The following is a 16,626-nucleotide window of genomic DNA, read 5'->3' on the forward strand; positions in this document are numbered from 1 at the left end:
GGTGATTTGGAGGTTAAAGAGACTTTTTTAAAATGGGAACCCTAATATTTGATACAAGATTTGAAAAGAACGGCAAATCCCACGTATAAAAAGATACATTATGCAAGGTCATGGCAGTCTCAATGAAGGTCAAATAAGCAAATCTGTTTTTAGTGCTAGTAGGGATTGATTAACTTAGAACAGAAGAGGATACAGCAAAATGCAGTGTTAGATGCAAATTGTAAGGGGCGTCCCGAGGAATATGAGACGAGGGGACTCATTCAACAACTTGTAAATCAGTGATCTACATATTATTTATGTTTGTTCTTTCTTGCAAGTGCCACAATAACATTTATAGGCTGTGATGTCCTTTTTCCAAAAAACACGTTAATCAAAACTTGAAGTTCAAAATTCTGTTTGCTCTTTCCTAGTCCGTCGTCACAAATAGGGGTTCCGACGAACCAAACTCAATCTTCGATAACTAATTACCTTAAAATCATGTCCATTGGTAATGATACGTAATCCCTTATACCCCCTCCAATCTGTATCTAACACTGCATTTTGCTGTATCCCTCCTCTGTTCCGAGTCAATCTCTACTAAAACTAAAAACGTACGGTACTTGGTTATTTGACATTGGATGGAACTTACCATGACCTTGAAAATTGTATCATTTTATAAGTAAAATTAGCCATTCTTTTCAAATCTTGAATCATTTTTTAGGGCTCCAATTAAAAAAAAATCACTTTAACCTCCAAATCACCTTGAAAATAACGTTGAAGGTAACAATTATTAGTAGCAATGCGTAACCTTCTTTTTCACCTAAAACTTTTATCTCAAACAGTTTGCTATATCTCATCTGTATCCAGATTTATTCCCCATTATGGATTAAAATGGGCAACCCTGTGTATGTAATATATAAAGGGAAAACATTGTTACCAAAAATCTCAAAATTACTTGACGACTTTACTTCGTATTTTTACACTTCACTTTAATAAACGTTCGTAGACATGTGGGCTATACATTTTAACATATATAATACACACACATTCCTATTTAAAATATATAGCAGATAAATACTGTTAGAAAGCAGGAAAGTTGTATTTATGGCTTATCGGCTTACGGTTAGAATACGACTACAGCATCTGTATTTGCAATCACAATAAACGAGGCTTAAGGTCGGACAGAGGGGGTTGGGGGAAGAGAGTGGAGATGAACGGGGAGTGTGACGAAGTGGACACAGGAAGCGGAAAAGAAAAGATGGACAGAGGGAGAGGGCAGGATGATATGGAAAAAGAGGGGGGGGGGGGGGGGAAGGAAAAGAAGGACAGAGAAAAGGAGAACGAGAAGATGGAGAGAGAGGGGAGCAAAGTGGAAAGAGGAAGGGGGAGGAGGTGATGGACAAAGAAGGGGGGGGGAAGAAGGAGAAGATGGACAACAGAGGGGGAGTAGGAGATGAACAGTCAGGGAAAAGGAGAAGATTAGGACGTATATCCAATTCCATACATGTTAGAAACGTGTGTTTTCTCTTTTCTTCCTTTTTCGTTTAACCAGGCTAAGCCACAACAACGCGTTGGACCGAGAGAGATGTCGCAGTAGTTAGCACATTGGACTAACATTCGTGAGAACGACGGTTCAAACGCGCATCAGACCGTCCAGATGAGTGTTTTCCGTGATTTCCCTAAATCGCTGCAGACAAATGCCGGGATGGATCCTTTGAAAGGGCACGGCCGATTTCCTTCCCCGTCCTTCACACAATCCGAGCTTGTGCTTCGTCTCTTTTTTTGGAAGATCTTATGGGACCAAACTGCTGAGGTCATCGGTCCCTAAGCTTAGGCACTACTTTAACTTAAACGATCTTACGCTAAGGAGAACACACACACCCATGCGCGAGGGAGAACTGGAACCTCCGACGAGGGCAGCCGCGCGGACCGTGACAAGACACGCAGACCACGCGGTACCCCGCGCGGTATCTTCGTTTGTAATGACCTCGATGTCGACCGGATGCTCAACCCACTCTTCCTTCCTTCTTTTAGCAACACGTGGCCATTAACAGCTGGTAGTAAGAATATTATTAGTAATAATAATAATAATAATAATAATAAGTGATACCAAAATCCATCGATTCAGCCCCGTCACAAAACTAATGTGCCTATATGCATCCAAGTGTCTTATCCTGTCTGAGACATCTTTACAAACAAGAGAGAGAAGGGTCTCACACAACATACATAGTCCAAATTATGAAAATAGTATCTGCATTAAAACACATCGAAACATGAAATACTCGTATATTCTAAGATAGATAAAATTTTGGGCCCAATACTCACAGGTAATAATAACGTTGACTTCAAATAGATGAAACGCATCTAGAACAACTGTAATGTCGTTTGGGGCTTTTCGAGATAAGGTGCCGAATTGTCAAATGAATGTTGCACTGCATACAGTGCATTTATGAAAAACAACTACCTTAAACGAAAATCGAAAAAGTGTCGTAATAGCTACAAGCTTTTTGCTGTCCTCAGATGGCCGAGTAAGAAAATCAATAAAAGTAACAAATAGTAGCGTTAGTGACACGAGTAATCTTGAATAAGATTACAAAACTGACGCATTATGCTGAAATCACTTCTAAGAAAGAGAAATCAGGTAGATTATTCCGGTTAGTGACTTTGAGAAATGGGGTAAGTCTAGAGGGAAAGGTGGATACTTAAGTGCAATAGGGAACGAAGCAACGTCAGATTTCTTTCTTTCTTTTGTTTTCGTTAGCTGTCTTTCGAAGGCAGAGATGTGATTCAGTTTTTTGATATTGTTAGGAGAATTATTCCGAAGTCATATTCCTGCTAACGCAAAACATTTGGAAACGGCAGCTGTATGATAAAGTAGAACAGAACCGATTTTATCTACAAGGTGTACAGCTTTGTTTCCGCCGTTTGCCGATAGGTGGCGACAATTGTAAGTAGCGGTCGAAAGAAACAGATCGCAGACGTCAGGCAGTTAGCTTCGACGTCGTTCAACATAACCTCATTCAAACATTAGTCGATTTGTGTCTGCATCGTAAAGTTGTTCTTGATTTAAAATTTCAGTTTACGAGCCTAATTCTCATCATTTGTGGGAGGTGTTTCCTTGATTTTTCGACTGGAAAATATTGTTCCAGGATTAAACTATTTTCTGTCTCCAGTTTCTTGTGAAGTTTCTGATGGTTGAAATGCAACAGAAAACACTCTCCCGAAACATTCCAAACGGGGATGCCCTCTGTCCCACTATCAGCTCAACTGATACCTGGGTGAAAATACCCAGTTTACAATGGGTCAGATCTCGAACAGCCCCCTCTCCTTTCAGGAGATGCTATCGTTACTTTCTCGCTAAGCCAATATTTCGCATCATCGCTACAGCTGTGTTATTCTGCGAACCGAAGAGGATGTGCTTGGAGAGAAGTCTCCATCTTTCGAACTGGATGGAGTTTTATCTTCAGCTGATGATTGATCAGAGCTCACACTAACGTCTCCCTGAGTTTCAGGAACAAATTCTTTGTCACGAGGTACAGGGCGAGTGGCAGAGCGTATAGTGGGCTCTTCAGTTCTTGTTTATTTGTTTCTTCATATCAGGAATATCGAGTGCTCGCCAGTATGTGACAAGATCAGGATAACGCAAGACCCTATACTGCAGCTCACATCACAGGCGCCTTGAAGAATGTAAAAATCCTTGACTGGCCTGTCCATTCTCCTGACTTGTCATCCACAGATCATGTCTGGAATACGATGGGAAAACATACTTTCAAACCTGCCTCATGTCAGTGATCTTCAAGTAATGACAGTAGCTGTATTTCAGTGCGAGTATTCAGTAATCCCCAATAATCTGTCCGAGGTGCGAACCGCACCATACAAGCTCCAAGCTTCTGGCTATATGGAACTTGCACTTAATCCCTGTTAGCTTTTCAAATGAGTGTGCTAGTATATATATGGACATCTTTAAAAATGATAATTCCAATGATCAGTTGATCGGCTGAGTCAACAAGGAAAAATATATAAGTTGTCAGTAGCACGTTGTTCCCATTATTTTGTCCACGCCCTGTCTCCTAATATACAGTACCCTCCTTCGTTAGACCTACCTTTAATTTACGCCTTCCGAGCTCAGGGGCGAAATGGAGCGTGCGGCGCGGCGGCCAGATGAAGACACGGGGAGAGTAAGGTGGGGCGCGTAGGTGTCCGGACAAATTGGTTCGGGCGCAAACGAGGCTGTCTGGGAAGTCCGGCGGGCGAGGCGAGCCGAAGCGAAGCGACTGCCAATCGGGCGAGAGAGCGCGCTCGCTTGTCACGCAGGCAGTGCGCGCCCGCGCCCGTAACAAGTATAAATAGACCTGTCCGCGGCGAAATCACAATTCAATTAGCGGCGCGGCTGAGTTGTGGTCGGGCCTCCCTAATGAAGTGCGCGCGCCAATTAGGGCTGGCCGGATCCGCTGCCCTCGCCTCGTGACGTATGCCGCGCGCCGCCGTAAATCCGATTTAAAACTCTGATATATCTATCGGCTGGCCCGCCACCAGCGCCCATCAATTCCGCAGCTGCGGAGTCACAATTACGCGAGAGAGATATTCGGCGCCCTCGCTAGCCTGAACAGAAATGAATAATGTCCAAAACTGCAGTTCGTCCGCTGTGGAAACATACGGCTCCACCACAACAGCCGGAGGCGCCAGGCTTAAATCATGTAGCGTGGAATGTTTCCACTACTAACGTAATGACAGATTCTAGTAGCAGTGTAGGATGAATTACTGCTGCATAAAGGCTATCATCGTTTACCATCCAAATCGAGTCTGATCTATAATTATTCGAACTCTTCTACCCGAAATTTTGGGAGTGGGGGGTGGGGGGGGGGGGGGCGGTGGCACTGGAATAGCATGGGGTGGTCGTCGTATTCTAGCGCATATTGTAGCCAGTCCACATTTTTCTCCTGTTTCTTTATAGTAAGCGACTAGACATGTAGCTCATTGTTTAAGACAATATCTACGTTCTACCCCGCATCCATACTCCGCAAGCCACGGTACTGTGCATGCTGGAGAGTACATTACCCTATCCTATTCCGTTACCGAACCAAGAGAGGGGCACATGTCTATACCATACTTTCGTAGAAGTGTCAGCCAATATATCTCGCGTGAGGTCCATGAAGTTAAAATTACAGAGACTCCAGTGAACACGGAGACATATCAACAACTACTCTGACAGTGGTACACAAGGTACCCTCCGCTACACACTGTAAGGTGGCTTGTAGGGTATAGCTGTAGATACATATGTATATCCCTCCATAAGCATTCTCATCTCTCTTATCTTAAAAAAATGACGATAGTCGCAGCATATTGGAAGTATTCTTTTTAATACATGTTCTCTACATTTACCTAACAAAATATTCGCGAGAACTACGTCATCTTGCCAAGGATTCCCATTTACGCTTCTTTCCTGTTACACTTTCGTAAGGGCTATGTCGACCTGTTACAATCCTGGTACCGCATACTGAATTTGTTTGATTCATGTTGTAATTCCAATTTGGTAAGGATTCCAGACACTGCGAAAGTACTCTAGAATTAGTTGTACTAAGCATTATGTATGCCATTGCCCTTACAGATGCACTGCGTTTTCCGGGAACTCTTCCCACTTACACATTTCTTCTCGTTGTTAATTTGTCTCACTAGTAATGGTATGTCATTCATCCTCACTTTAAACTTGAAACATATGCCAATGACTTTAATAATAATAATAATAATAATAATAATAATAATAATAATTTACTTACATCAGTACCTAGCACAAAGCTTTAGCACAACAACAAAAAAAAAAAAATATCCGGTTAAAGAAACAGGGCACTTGAAAAGTATTCATTCGAAAATTTCAGAAGTAAATGTATCATGTAATTAATTTAAGAACTATAATGGTAACACACTAAGAATTTTCACTATGTCATAATTTTCATAATACAAGATCAAGGTATGCCCTCACCATTATCAGTATTTTATTAACCACTATGATTGTAATCTTCAGAGTATGACTATGTGAGCGTGTAAAGGAACAGAATGCTTTTTATTTTCTTTCAGTTATCTCCTTAATGTCTGGGAAGTCAGTATTTATATTTTTTGCAATGACATGTCTATTTGTCCCTCTCTGTTTTCCCTTACTTAATTTCCAAAGGGTTTGGCAATTCTGCCTGTAGACTCAAGAACCGTGTTGGAGTTGTTCTTGGCAGCAGCTACAATTACCCTGTGAATGTGTGCCTTTACCTGGCTGAAAAGTTGTCTGCAGACGGTCAGGCTGCCAACCTATCCAAGTGGACAACTCTGATGCAAGTAACTGTAAAGTACTATCGTATCTTGTAATTTCTAGTTTATGTTAACACTTTATTGTCCAAAATGTGTCAATTTTGGAATTAAATCTATATAGAACAGAAATGCTTATACTTGTGTTTCTAACCTCCCATCCCCTCCACAAACACACTCCTCTGGATCTGTGCCTGATGGTATTCATTATATAAAAAGAATATTCATTAAAGCTTATAATAATTACATTCAACAGATTCTGTGCAATTTCGGTAGTGTCATGCCTCTTGATTTACGTAAATACTTAATGGCTTCTGATTTCAGCAATTCTTCTCGAACTATGAAGTGGTTTTGCCTCTCAATATATTCAATGGTTAGTTTTATAATACTTCCTCCTAGCGAATTTATTTTGAATTTTGAAAGATGTTAACATTCTATATGACAGGCTATTAGTAACTGTGCCACTCTAAATGATACATCTCTGGTATAATCAATTATTTCTTGAAATATAATTGGATAGATGAAAAATATTCTCACTAAGGGGCAGCAGGAGAAAACACATATAAAGGATATGAAAGTCCACAAGCTCCTTCTTCTGGCCAAATGACTGAAGGGAAAGAAAGAGAGATGAAGCGAAAAGAGTGGCGAGGTTTAAGAAATGGGGAGAGTTACAGAGAAGTTGCCAAAAACCTCAGGTCCTTCTCATCCTGTCCTGTTACGTCTCCTCTGACCCAGAGTTCTGAACTTTTCCATAACTCTCCCCATTTTCTATACCTTGCTAATCTTTTTCCTTCACACCTCTTCCTTAACCATTTACCTTTCTGTCAGAAAAAGGGTTCACTGGTTCTGAAAGATTGCACATTTCCATGACCTTTATACATGTTTCCTCCTACTGTCACTTGATGAATAGATTTTTTTATCTATCCAGTTATACTTTATTTTCAAACAATGATTATTTTTGTTGAATTACTTCTCATGCTGTTCTGTGTAGTTGTTACCACAGAATGACGTCTATAGAACTTCTAAACACAAATATCATTCCTCATATGATACAGTGGAAGAAAGAGTGACAGCATATTTTTTTCTAAGGCAAACACAGAATATTAAGAGTAGCCAATTATTTACATCCTTGGTGACATGTACAGGCAGTGAGTCATGGTCTAAGGCATGTTTCTGAGCCAATTTGTCATCTCCAATGCCAGCAGACACAATGATGATGATGTTGTGTGACAAGGGCCTCCCATGAATAGACCTCTCACCTGGTGCAAGTCTTTCGATTTGACGCCACTTCAGCGACTTGCGCGTCGATGGGGATGAAATGATGATCATTAGGACAGCACAACACCCAGTCCCTGACCGGAGAAAATCTCCGACCCAGCTGGGAATCGAACCCGGGCCCTTAGGATTGACAGTATGTTGCGCTGACCACTCAGCTACCGGGGACGGACGCAAACTATGACAATAAAGATGTAGTATGTAAATTTTTAAATGCAGACTTGTTTAGCATGCCAAGATTGCTGCACTGTTTACATGTAACCATGCAATGGTCGAGTTGTGGCATAATCCACCTGCTAACCTAAGATAGCAAAGTTGTGGTAGCATGCTCTGTGGAGCATGTTCAGCAGAAGTGTTGGTGTGTTTCTTTCATTTAACACTAAGGCCTTCAAGTTATCTGCCTTTACTCCTCTTATTTTCTATTTCAGTTCTTTTTGCAGTTTTCTTTGTTTCTACAGCCTCCCTGAACATGCTAGCATAGTAATTACAGGACCTTGATAGAACACTGGTATTGGAGAATCGAATTCGATGACTACTCCCTGGCCCCGGTGCATGATGTGTTATTGCCAATGATAACCACTGCTGTGTTCTTTAGGCTGGATGTTGATGTTTCTTTTAGTATTTCCTTTATACATTCAGATGCAAAGGTACTCTAAATCAATTACTTATAGTCTGGCAAAGGCAACATAAACTGATGATGTATCATTTTAAGTACTGTGCACAGGAGATAAAATTAATAGATCTGTCATTAGCAGACAAGACAAAATTTAAGAAGAGAGACATGGTAGGAAGGTCAGGGGAGGGAAACATTCACAATGTAAGTCAAAATTAACTTTTATTACCTGTGATTATGTCACATTATAGCAAAATGACTCATCACAATCCATGACAAGAAAAATAAATATTCTAGCTTTTGAATGTGCATTTAGAATCTTTCTTAACATATTTGATAGGCAGTTAGTAGCACTGATAAAGGCAACACATTCTCTGTATCTGCTACTGTCTGTAAAATACATTTAAATCAAAGTACACACAATATAATTGATCAGTGGATTTGGACAGTACAAAAATGGTCAAAAACGTGAAAATATCATGTGATGTACTGTCAAGAAATGAAAATTAAGCTCAACTGAAATGACTGATACGATTTCTGAAGTCAAAATGCCTACAAATTTAATGAAGTGCTACCCAGTAGTGATCTTAAAACTAAATCAACATGAAAATGGCAGTTTTGGAGCTTTACAAACATAAGATGGAATTTATCACTATCCTCAGCTTATGGCATGGATGACGTCTAAAATTGTATATGGGCCCAATGATAATATTATTCATATGAATCACCAGTTCAGAGCAGCGATGAATATAATGAATCACAACCTTCAGTTTTGAAAACAGTGCGTGTTAAATATTTAGCTAACTGACTGTAAAAGTGATGACAATGAACTACATACAAAGAAACAATTTCCAAGTCACAAATTAAATTATCTTACATCTCTGCTAAAATGAATTATTAAGGATAAAAAAATTCATTGCTATTCTATAAGAATTTTTAAATCGATTAAGTAACATTTTAGTCTGAAGAACTATTGCTACTCCCTCAGAATAAAATGCTGTGTGTGTGTGTGTGCACTTTTTTTTCCCATGAAAAACTAAATACAACATATTTGACTATATTTACGGAATGATCTAATTATTAAATGAAGTAAGGTTAAACACCACAGTAAATTGAAGTGTTGCTCTATGATTATAAACTCAGGTAAGTACAGTTATTATTATTACATAATCACTGTCCTCATTTTTCCATAAAAGTTAAATAGTAATTGAATCAAAACTATGTCCCTTATTGTGAGAAAATTAATGTAATGAAAGAACAACATTACTAAATGCTGCCATAGCGCAAAGCTTTCCCACAATGATGTGAATGTTGTATAAACTGCTGGTCCCTGACGGAAAGCACAAAAAGTCCGCATACAGTGTCAGTCTCTAATAGGCATAGAAATATTAAAATATCTTATTGGCAATACACAAATGAAATTCCCACTGAAGTGCTAAATAAAAATACTGGATCTTCACATTTATATAATTTCTAGGTACAAAAGTAACTGATTTATTACTCATAACACAGCAAATTAAGGTAGAAATTTTCCATAAAGATTGTTATAAGTGCATCAACTTAACAAAATGATAGGATATAGAATATTGATTTTATTGCTTTAGAAAACTTACTGTCAAGCTTACTTGGAATCTATCACAAAATACAATAGTACTTTAAGTTTTAAACATGAGGAAAGAGATGCTAGAATGATGTCCTATATTAATACAAGTAATTAGTACAAACAGAATGTTTAACATTCCAAGGGAAATAATGCAACCTACAGTGCATCTGAGACTGCAGAAGAAAAACTGGTCAACCATTATGAGAATTCTGGTACTACTGTTTCCCACATAGACACAATGACAAAACGAAACAATTAAATGATTCTGCAAAACACGGTCACACTTCCCACGATGGTTTGGGTACTATGTAAAGGAGTGATGATAAACACAGGCAATGCCAAAACACTGGGGCTGTAAGTCTGCTCTGTATAAAGTGTTAAGGTGTTCTGACATTTGTTCTTGATAAACAGCATAGATAAACTGAAAAAAACTTTGTAGTTAAGAGGACGACAGAACAAAGAAGGTCAAGGCAAACTGAAGTTCACGTCAGCAAGGTGTGTCTCAGTGCCAAGGAGCAATATCTTCAATAAGCAAATGTGCAAGTTACACTGCCGATCTTGTATACAGTCACAATAGTTATCAAACGATTAACATAACACATTTTACATTCTCTTACTTGTTTAGGTTATGCCCAGGTGACCAAAAGGAAATGTCTGCCCCTCCCCCTCTTTCGACAAACTTCATGTGGACCGTAACCCATCAGTGAGAATATTTCCACATATGACTAACATAATAGACCATGAAGGGCTGATGAGCCAAAAATTACTAAAAGGGTTGACCCATTTGAATATGTGCCGTATAGGAAATCCACAAGCTGCAGCTGATTGCGGCATATGGCATGAGTGTAGACATGCTACTTGAGCAGTTGTGTAGTATACATCTGAGATTACACAAAAATTTGCGTTTTTGAGGTCAAAAATGTGTTCAATACTACAGAGACAACACACAAACCACTACAAAGGACGAACACAAGTCACTGATGAACAGATATTATGACACCACTGCAGAGCCATAGTGGTCAATCGACTGTCTGCTTTGTCAGATCACCATTGATTTGAATCCCCATTCATGGGGAACTCATTTTTACCAGGGCTGTATGGAGATGAATGGACTGTGTCGGATATGTCATTTAACAACCAACTCGTGTTCCAGGTCCATCAAATGACTTCTGGTCAGTCAGTGTATTTTCTGCTAACTAAGCAATGAAAAGTTATTCTCAAGCAGACATCCATGTGGCTGAGGCTGAGGACTGGAATTCCGTGTAAGAGAAAAACGAAACAGTTCTGATACCAATCAAAATTTGAAGTTAGCCGAACTTCAAGCAGTATATCCACTGTTAGTCTTCCAAATGTCAAAAAGAAAATGGGAAGAAATGATACAATATGGGAACTGGCAGCACTACAGTACATACAGAATGCATTTTTCTCAACACTAAACCAAGCTGACAAAAAAGGTTTGAAAAGCAGCAGCATGGAATAATGTAATATGAAATAGGTCAACATCTAATAAATTACCAGTTCCAATGGAGAGCGCCACTTAAGTTCCTGTTTCTTCTTTTTTTGTTTCGTTGTACTGTTCAGATGATAACGAAATAATTTCTCATTATTGAGTCTATAGATGTATTGTTTTATTCGAAATTAGATGGATCTTGAACTCTGAACTGATTTATTGGTCTGTACCAGCTTTCTATTTCCAATGTGATAGAACACAGTGATATTCATTATGTATCTCATGGAATGCCTACGAATTTAGTTTGCACAAATTGCAATTAAACATACAAAATACCATAATAACCACAATAAAAAGTATGCATGTAAAAAAATTTAAACTCTTGAAAGTTGCTCATAGACAAATAAAATCTGAATGAATCAACCCATCCACATCCCTCAAATACTGGGTGCTTACGATATGATATGCAGTGTAGAGTGGAACGTACTGCTGACGTACAGCGAATGTTTTGAAGTACAGTCTGTCGACGAAACCAGTCTTGCGAACTGACAGTGCCTTGCACGCGCGTGACACGTCAGGCGCCAGCGCCCAACGTGATGCATAAGTAACAGGCGTAAAAACGAGTGTACTGTAACCCATCGTCTCTGCCATTCCATTAATTGGCCACTTGACTGTCATAAGAACGTCTACCTTCGTTCGAGAAGAAAAATTTTCAGTAAAATATAAATTTAGGAGTAACATGAATCAGAATTCAACATCTTATTGACGATTTTGATACCTCTCGCAAAGAGTTGCAAAAATCTCGTATTGTAATAAATACGTAACGAGTCTGGTTGGGATCTGCTAAACGAATGAGAATTGATTCGTGATAAAACAAGAGAAAATTACCCCTTCGACCAAGATTTCGGTTTCCACGCTGAATCTTCGTTTTCAACCCAAAAAATTGCAACAAACGTTCTACGTTTCTAACTGTCGGAATTTTTAGTGTCATTATACAAATGGGCGACGTTACAGGAAGACTTCAGATATACGTAGGGAAAGGGAGGCTTGCACTGGAACATAGTTATACTGGGCACAATATCATGAGACTGTGACTTCATGCAATGTGTCCCAACCGAACGATGGGAAAATGCTTTGTGTGCAGTGGAGATACGGAATTGTAATTATTTGCTAAAGGCAAAATGTTTGGGTACTGGATCCTTGTACAGGTCCGTTGTAAAATTAGTGGCAGTTCTTCTGTTCTTTTAAAAATAACTTTCTGTACAACGCGACAGGTTGTTAACGGATTGTAGGACAAAAGGAATGCAACCCGTACGTAAGTGAGCCTGTTTGCTTTCAAGTAGAGTGCAGAGACGTGTCGAGTGAGCGCGGACTGTAGTCAACCGGATGTACTCCTGGGGAGAGACAGCTTACTCCTTCTTGGCGCGCTGTTTGCCAGAAGAGCGCTGCTCCTTGGCGGAGCCCTTCTTGCCCTTCGCCGGCGAGGATTTCGGGGATTTCCTGTTGTAATAGATCAGCTGTCCGAAGATCATGGCGTTGACGCTGAAGGCGCTCATGTAGGTCACCACCAGGATGATGTCGCCGGTCTCCTGGATGGAGGTGAAGATGCGCGCCAGTGAGCCGAAGAACAGCATGCAGCCGGTGGCGAATGACAGCTGGCCCGTGCCGCCGTTGCGGTAGTTCGCTATCACTTGCAGCATCTGCGAGGAAAGAGGGAATAAAATAAATACGGGTGTTTTTTCTCTTTCTCTTCCCTTCTCTCTGACACACACACACACACACACACACACACAGACCATAACCACAACTCACCGCGACGCTGAATGCCGGGTGGTGACGATGCGCATAACTGACGAGTTAAGGGAACAGTACAAGGTGTTCGCAAATTTCCGTTACAAACTTCTAGGACGTAGAGGGAAGTGGGAACATAATATTCTGAATAGGAATTCCTGTCCAAAAACGTACAGTTGCCGTTCTATGACAGTTTCAAAAAAATGGTTCAAATGGCTCTGAGCACTATGGGACTTAACATCTGAGGTCATCAGTCCCCGGGAACTTAGAACTGCTTAAACCTAACTAACCTAAGGACACGACACACATCCATGCCCGAGGCATGATTCGAACCTGCGACCGTAGCGGTCGCGCGGTTCCAGACTGTAGCGCCTAGAACCGCTCGACCACTCCGGCTGGTACGACAGTTTCAGTTCCGATGTTAAACTCATCCACTAGGAATTGAATTATGCGTGACACAGTACAATTCTTAGGTGACAATTCGAAGCAAACACATTTGTTTGTCTACATTCTTAACCATTACGTGCTTACATTATTCCAAAACAAAAAGAATCCAGCATATTGTATGTACAGAACATAATATTGAAGTGTTAATACAAATACATGAGTTAAACAAAATGGAACATCCATTTATGTTTCGTTATGTTTCTTTTCGATTTGTTACCTAGTAATTGTACTGTGTCACCCCTAATTCAATCCCTCAACCAGAAGTGGATGAGTTGAACATCTGAACGGAATCCGTCGTAGAGCGTAAACGGTACGTTCCCGAATGTGAGTTCCTATTGACAATATTATATACTCACTCTGCTCTACAAGTTCAAATAGTTCAAATGGCTCTGAGCACTATGGGACTTAACTAATGAGGTCATCAGTCCCCAAGAACTTAGAAGTACTTAAACCTATCTAACCTAAGGACACTACACACGTCCATGCCTAAGGCAGGATTCGAACCTGCAACCGTAGCGGTCGCGCAGTTCCAGACTGTAGCGCCTAGAACCGTTCGGCCACTCTGGCCAGCGCTCTACAAGTCCTAGACGTTTATAACGGGAATTTCCGAACACACTGTATAAATGGAACAGAGAGGAAGGAGAAACATTCGAGTGATAATACCGGCCGCAAATTAGGAAAACGTCTATAACAAAGGGCAGTTTGTTATGAAACGGCGCCTGGGAACAAACATCTGGGAAACGGTGAAGCTAGTCGGCTTTTCGAGAATACGAGTAGGTGAAAATATGTTGGACGTCCAATCCTCGATACAGAACGTGGAGATCGGAAGTTTGCCCGCACAGTAAAGCAGGACAGGCAGAGATCTGTGACAGATCTGACGACGTAGTTCAGTGCTGTAGCAGGCTGAAGTCATTCGGAGTACAATGTTGAATATAGAGCTCCTTAGCAGATGAACCCTACAGTTTCCTTGTTGACCCAGTGACGCCCCCAAATACGATAAAAGACGGCCCGACATCAAGAAGACTGGACAGCAGATCAATAGCAATGTTTCGCCTGGTAGGAAGAATAACGTTTCTTGTTACAGCTCATCATCGTGACGAACGACTACTCGAAACATGTATCGCGTCAAGGGCGCAGGCCGTTGAGTGCTTCATTATGATCTGAGCGACATTCACTTTGTCTTCCAAGGGGCCTGTGACAATACTAGAAAGCACCATGACAACTGCGGACCACGCGAATATTACTGCGGCGCACATGCATTTTTTCATGGCCCGAGGGCGATGGTAACTTCCAGCACCATAATTGTCCGTGTGAGAAGGCCAGAAGCATCTAAAGTGGTTTCAGAAGCATGATAGTGAGCTCACAAGGATGTGTGTTCACAGATCGTCTGATACGAAACACCTGGAACGCTTTTGGGTGCCCGCTCCACGTTCATAATCACCGGCTCATAATTTATGGGAACTGCGTCACTCGTGCGTAGACATCTGGTGCGACAGAACTCCGGTAATTTTCTAAGAACTTGTGAAGTCCATGTCACGTACAGTAGTCGCTATTTGCGTTACAAATGTCGAACAACGCCCTATTAAGCGAGTGGCCGTACACTTTGGGTCTTCATCAATGTATATATTAAGGCCCTCCTTTACTCACAGCGTCCCGTTTGGGGAGGGGGGTGGGGGGAGCTATTCTAGCAACAAAACTAATCCAGAAACAATATTTTATATCCATCTTAGTAAGATTTTAAGATTCATAATAGGACTGAGTCAAGAACATCGACGTTAATACTACAACTTCGTTGTCCGGAAAGGCTCAGAGATCGTCGTTCTTATACAGGGAGTACATAAAAGTCCAGGAACACTTTCAATTATTTATTGCAGAAAAACCAAACATTGTACAGATATCATGTATACGTCATTTTGAAGAGACAACCTGAAAGTTTTTTTTTAATGTATACCGCCACAGCGTGATTCTGTAATTTGCCGATAGTCAGCGCTAGTCGCAAACATGGGCGAGTTCAGTTCCGGAGCGAGCTGTTTCATGAAATGGCCACTCCAATCATCAGATCTCACTCCGTGTGACTTTTTTCTGTGGGTCACATTAAAGATCAGGTGTATGAACCGCTTCTACCACGTGATATAGCAGAGCTCCGGGAGAGAATACGGGAACAACTGCCACTGTCGACGATGCCATGCTGGGACGAGTATGGCAAGAATTTGATTACCGTATTGACTTCTGCTGGGTCACTCATGGTTCGCATATCGAATGCTTGTATATAAAAAAAACTTTCAGAGTTTCTCTTCAGAATGCAATATGTATGACATCTGTACAATGTTTAGTTCTAGTGAAATAAATAATTGAAAGTGTTCGCGGACTTTATGTACATCCTGTATTCTGTAGGAATCACAGTGACAGATGATTTAAACCTCCATTTTCATCTTCAAGTTAAAAAAATTATCATGATTACTGAACAAAACTTGAGACAGTTTTCTTTGGTTAATAGCTTTCTGAACCAGCCTCTTGTCCTTGTTGCCTTTATATCACGTAATGCAATTGCTTTTTCTCTCTGTTTCCAATGACAATTAGTGCTCCCTCTTTAATGAAGTCGGTGTCGACGGGGCTTTCCTTTCAAGGAATAAAACAGGAAATATTTTTCCACTATTCTCGGAACAATCCTTTTCCTCCGATGTGTCAATAATACGCCACAATTCAGTCGCGACACATATATGCTAAAAACACGTGTCCAAAATGACAACGTAGTTGACATACATTGCTGAAAACCATGGACCGTTAAGCTTACTGAAACCGCCACATAAGGTTGTCCTAGACAGACCATGCTGTATCAGAAATTGTGAACTGGAAATCTCAAACTAAATAGACTAGCCACGCTAAGAATTTCTCGCACGTTTTGAAGAACAAGGAGGGTATTTTTAATGGACTGAACTGTGATGTGTAGCGAAATTTCGATAGCTTACCACGCACTGAAAATTAGCGACAACGTAGAACCACTGGCAAAGTGAGAGAGTACAAAATGTTTAGGCATGCTTGAAACGCTCAGGAAGTGTGTGTGCAGTTCACCCACCCACCTAGGACTGCACCTTCTAAGATGATGCAGTACCCAATCAGGCGACTACAGAATTGAAGAACGATTAAGCTGTCATCATTTCCCTTTACCAAACC

At 40.6% G+C, this 16,626-nt stretch overlaps 1 protein-coding gene across 2 annotated transcripts in view; it reads right to left on the reverse strand.

Annotated features, from left to right (window-relative positions):
• Window positions 1-8,364: 8,364 nt before the first annotated feature.
• Window positions 8,365-16,626, reverse strand: part of LOC126335381 (mannose-P-dolichol utilization defect 1 protein homolog) — a 408,518-nt gene continuing 400,256 nt past the window's right edge. For both annotated transcript variants that reach the window (XM_049998599.1, XM_049998600.1), the window contains exon 6: window positions 8,365-12,914. In XM_049998599.1, the coding sequence (XP_049854556.1) occupies window positions 12,624-12,914 (291 nt within the window). In that variant the 3' untranslated portion in view covers window positions 8,365-12,623. The remainder of the gene's footprint in view (window positions 12,915-16,626) is intronic.

The sequence above is a fragment of the Schistocerca gregaria genome, chromosome 2 (genome assembly GCF_023897955.1).
Source record: "Schistocerca gregaria isolate iqSchGreg1 chromosome 2, iqSchGreg1.2, whole genome shotgun sequence".
Taxonomy (NCBI): domain Eukaryota; kingdom Metazoa; phylum Arthropoda; class Insecta; order Orthoptera; family Acrididae; genus Schistocerca; species Schistocerca gregaria.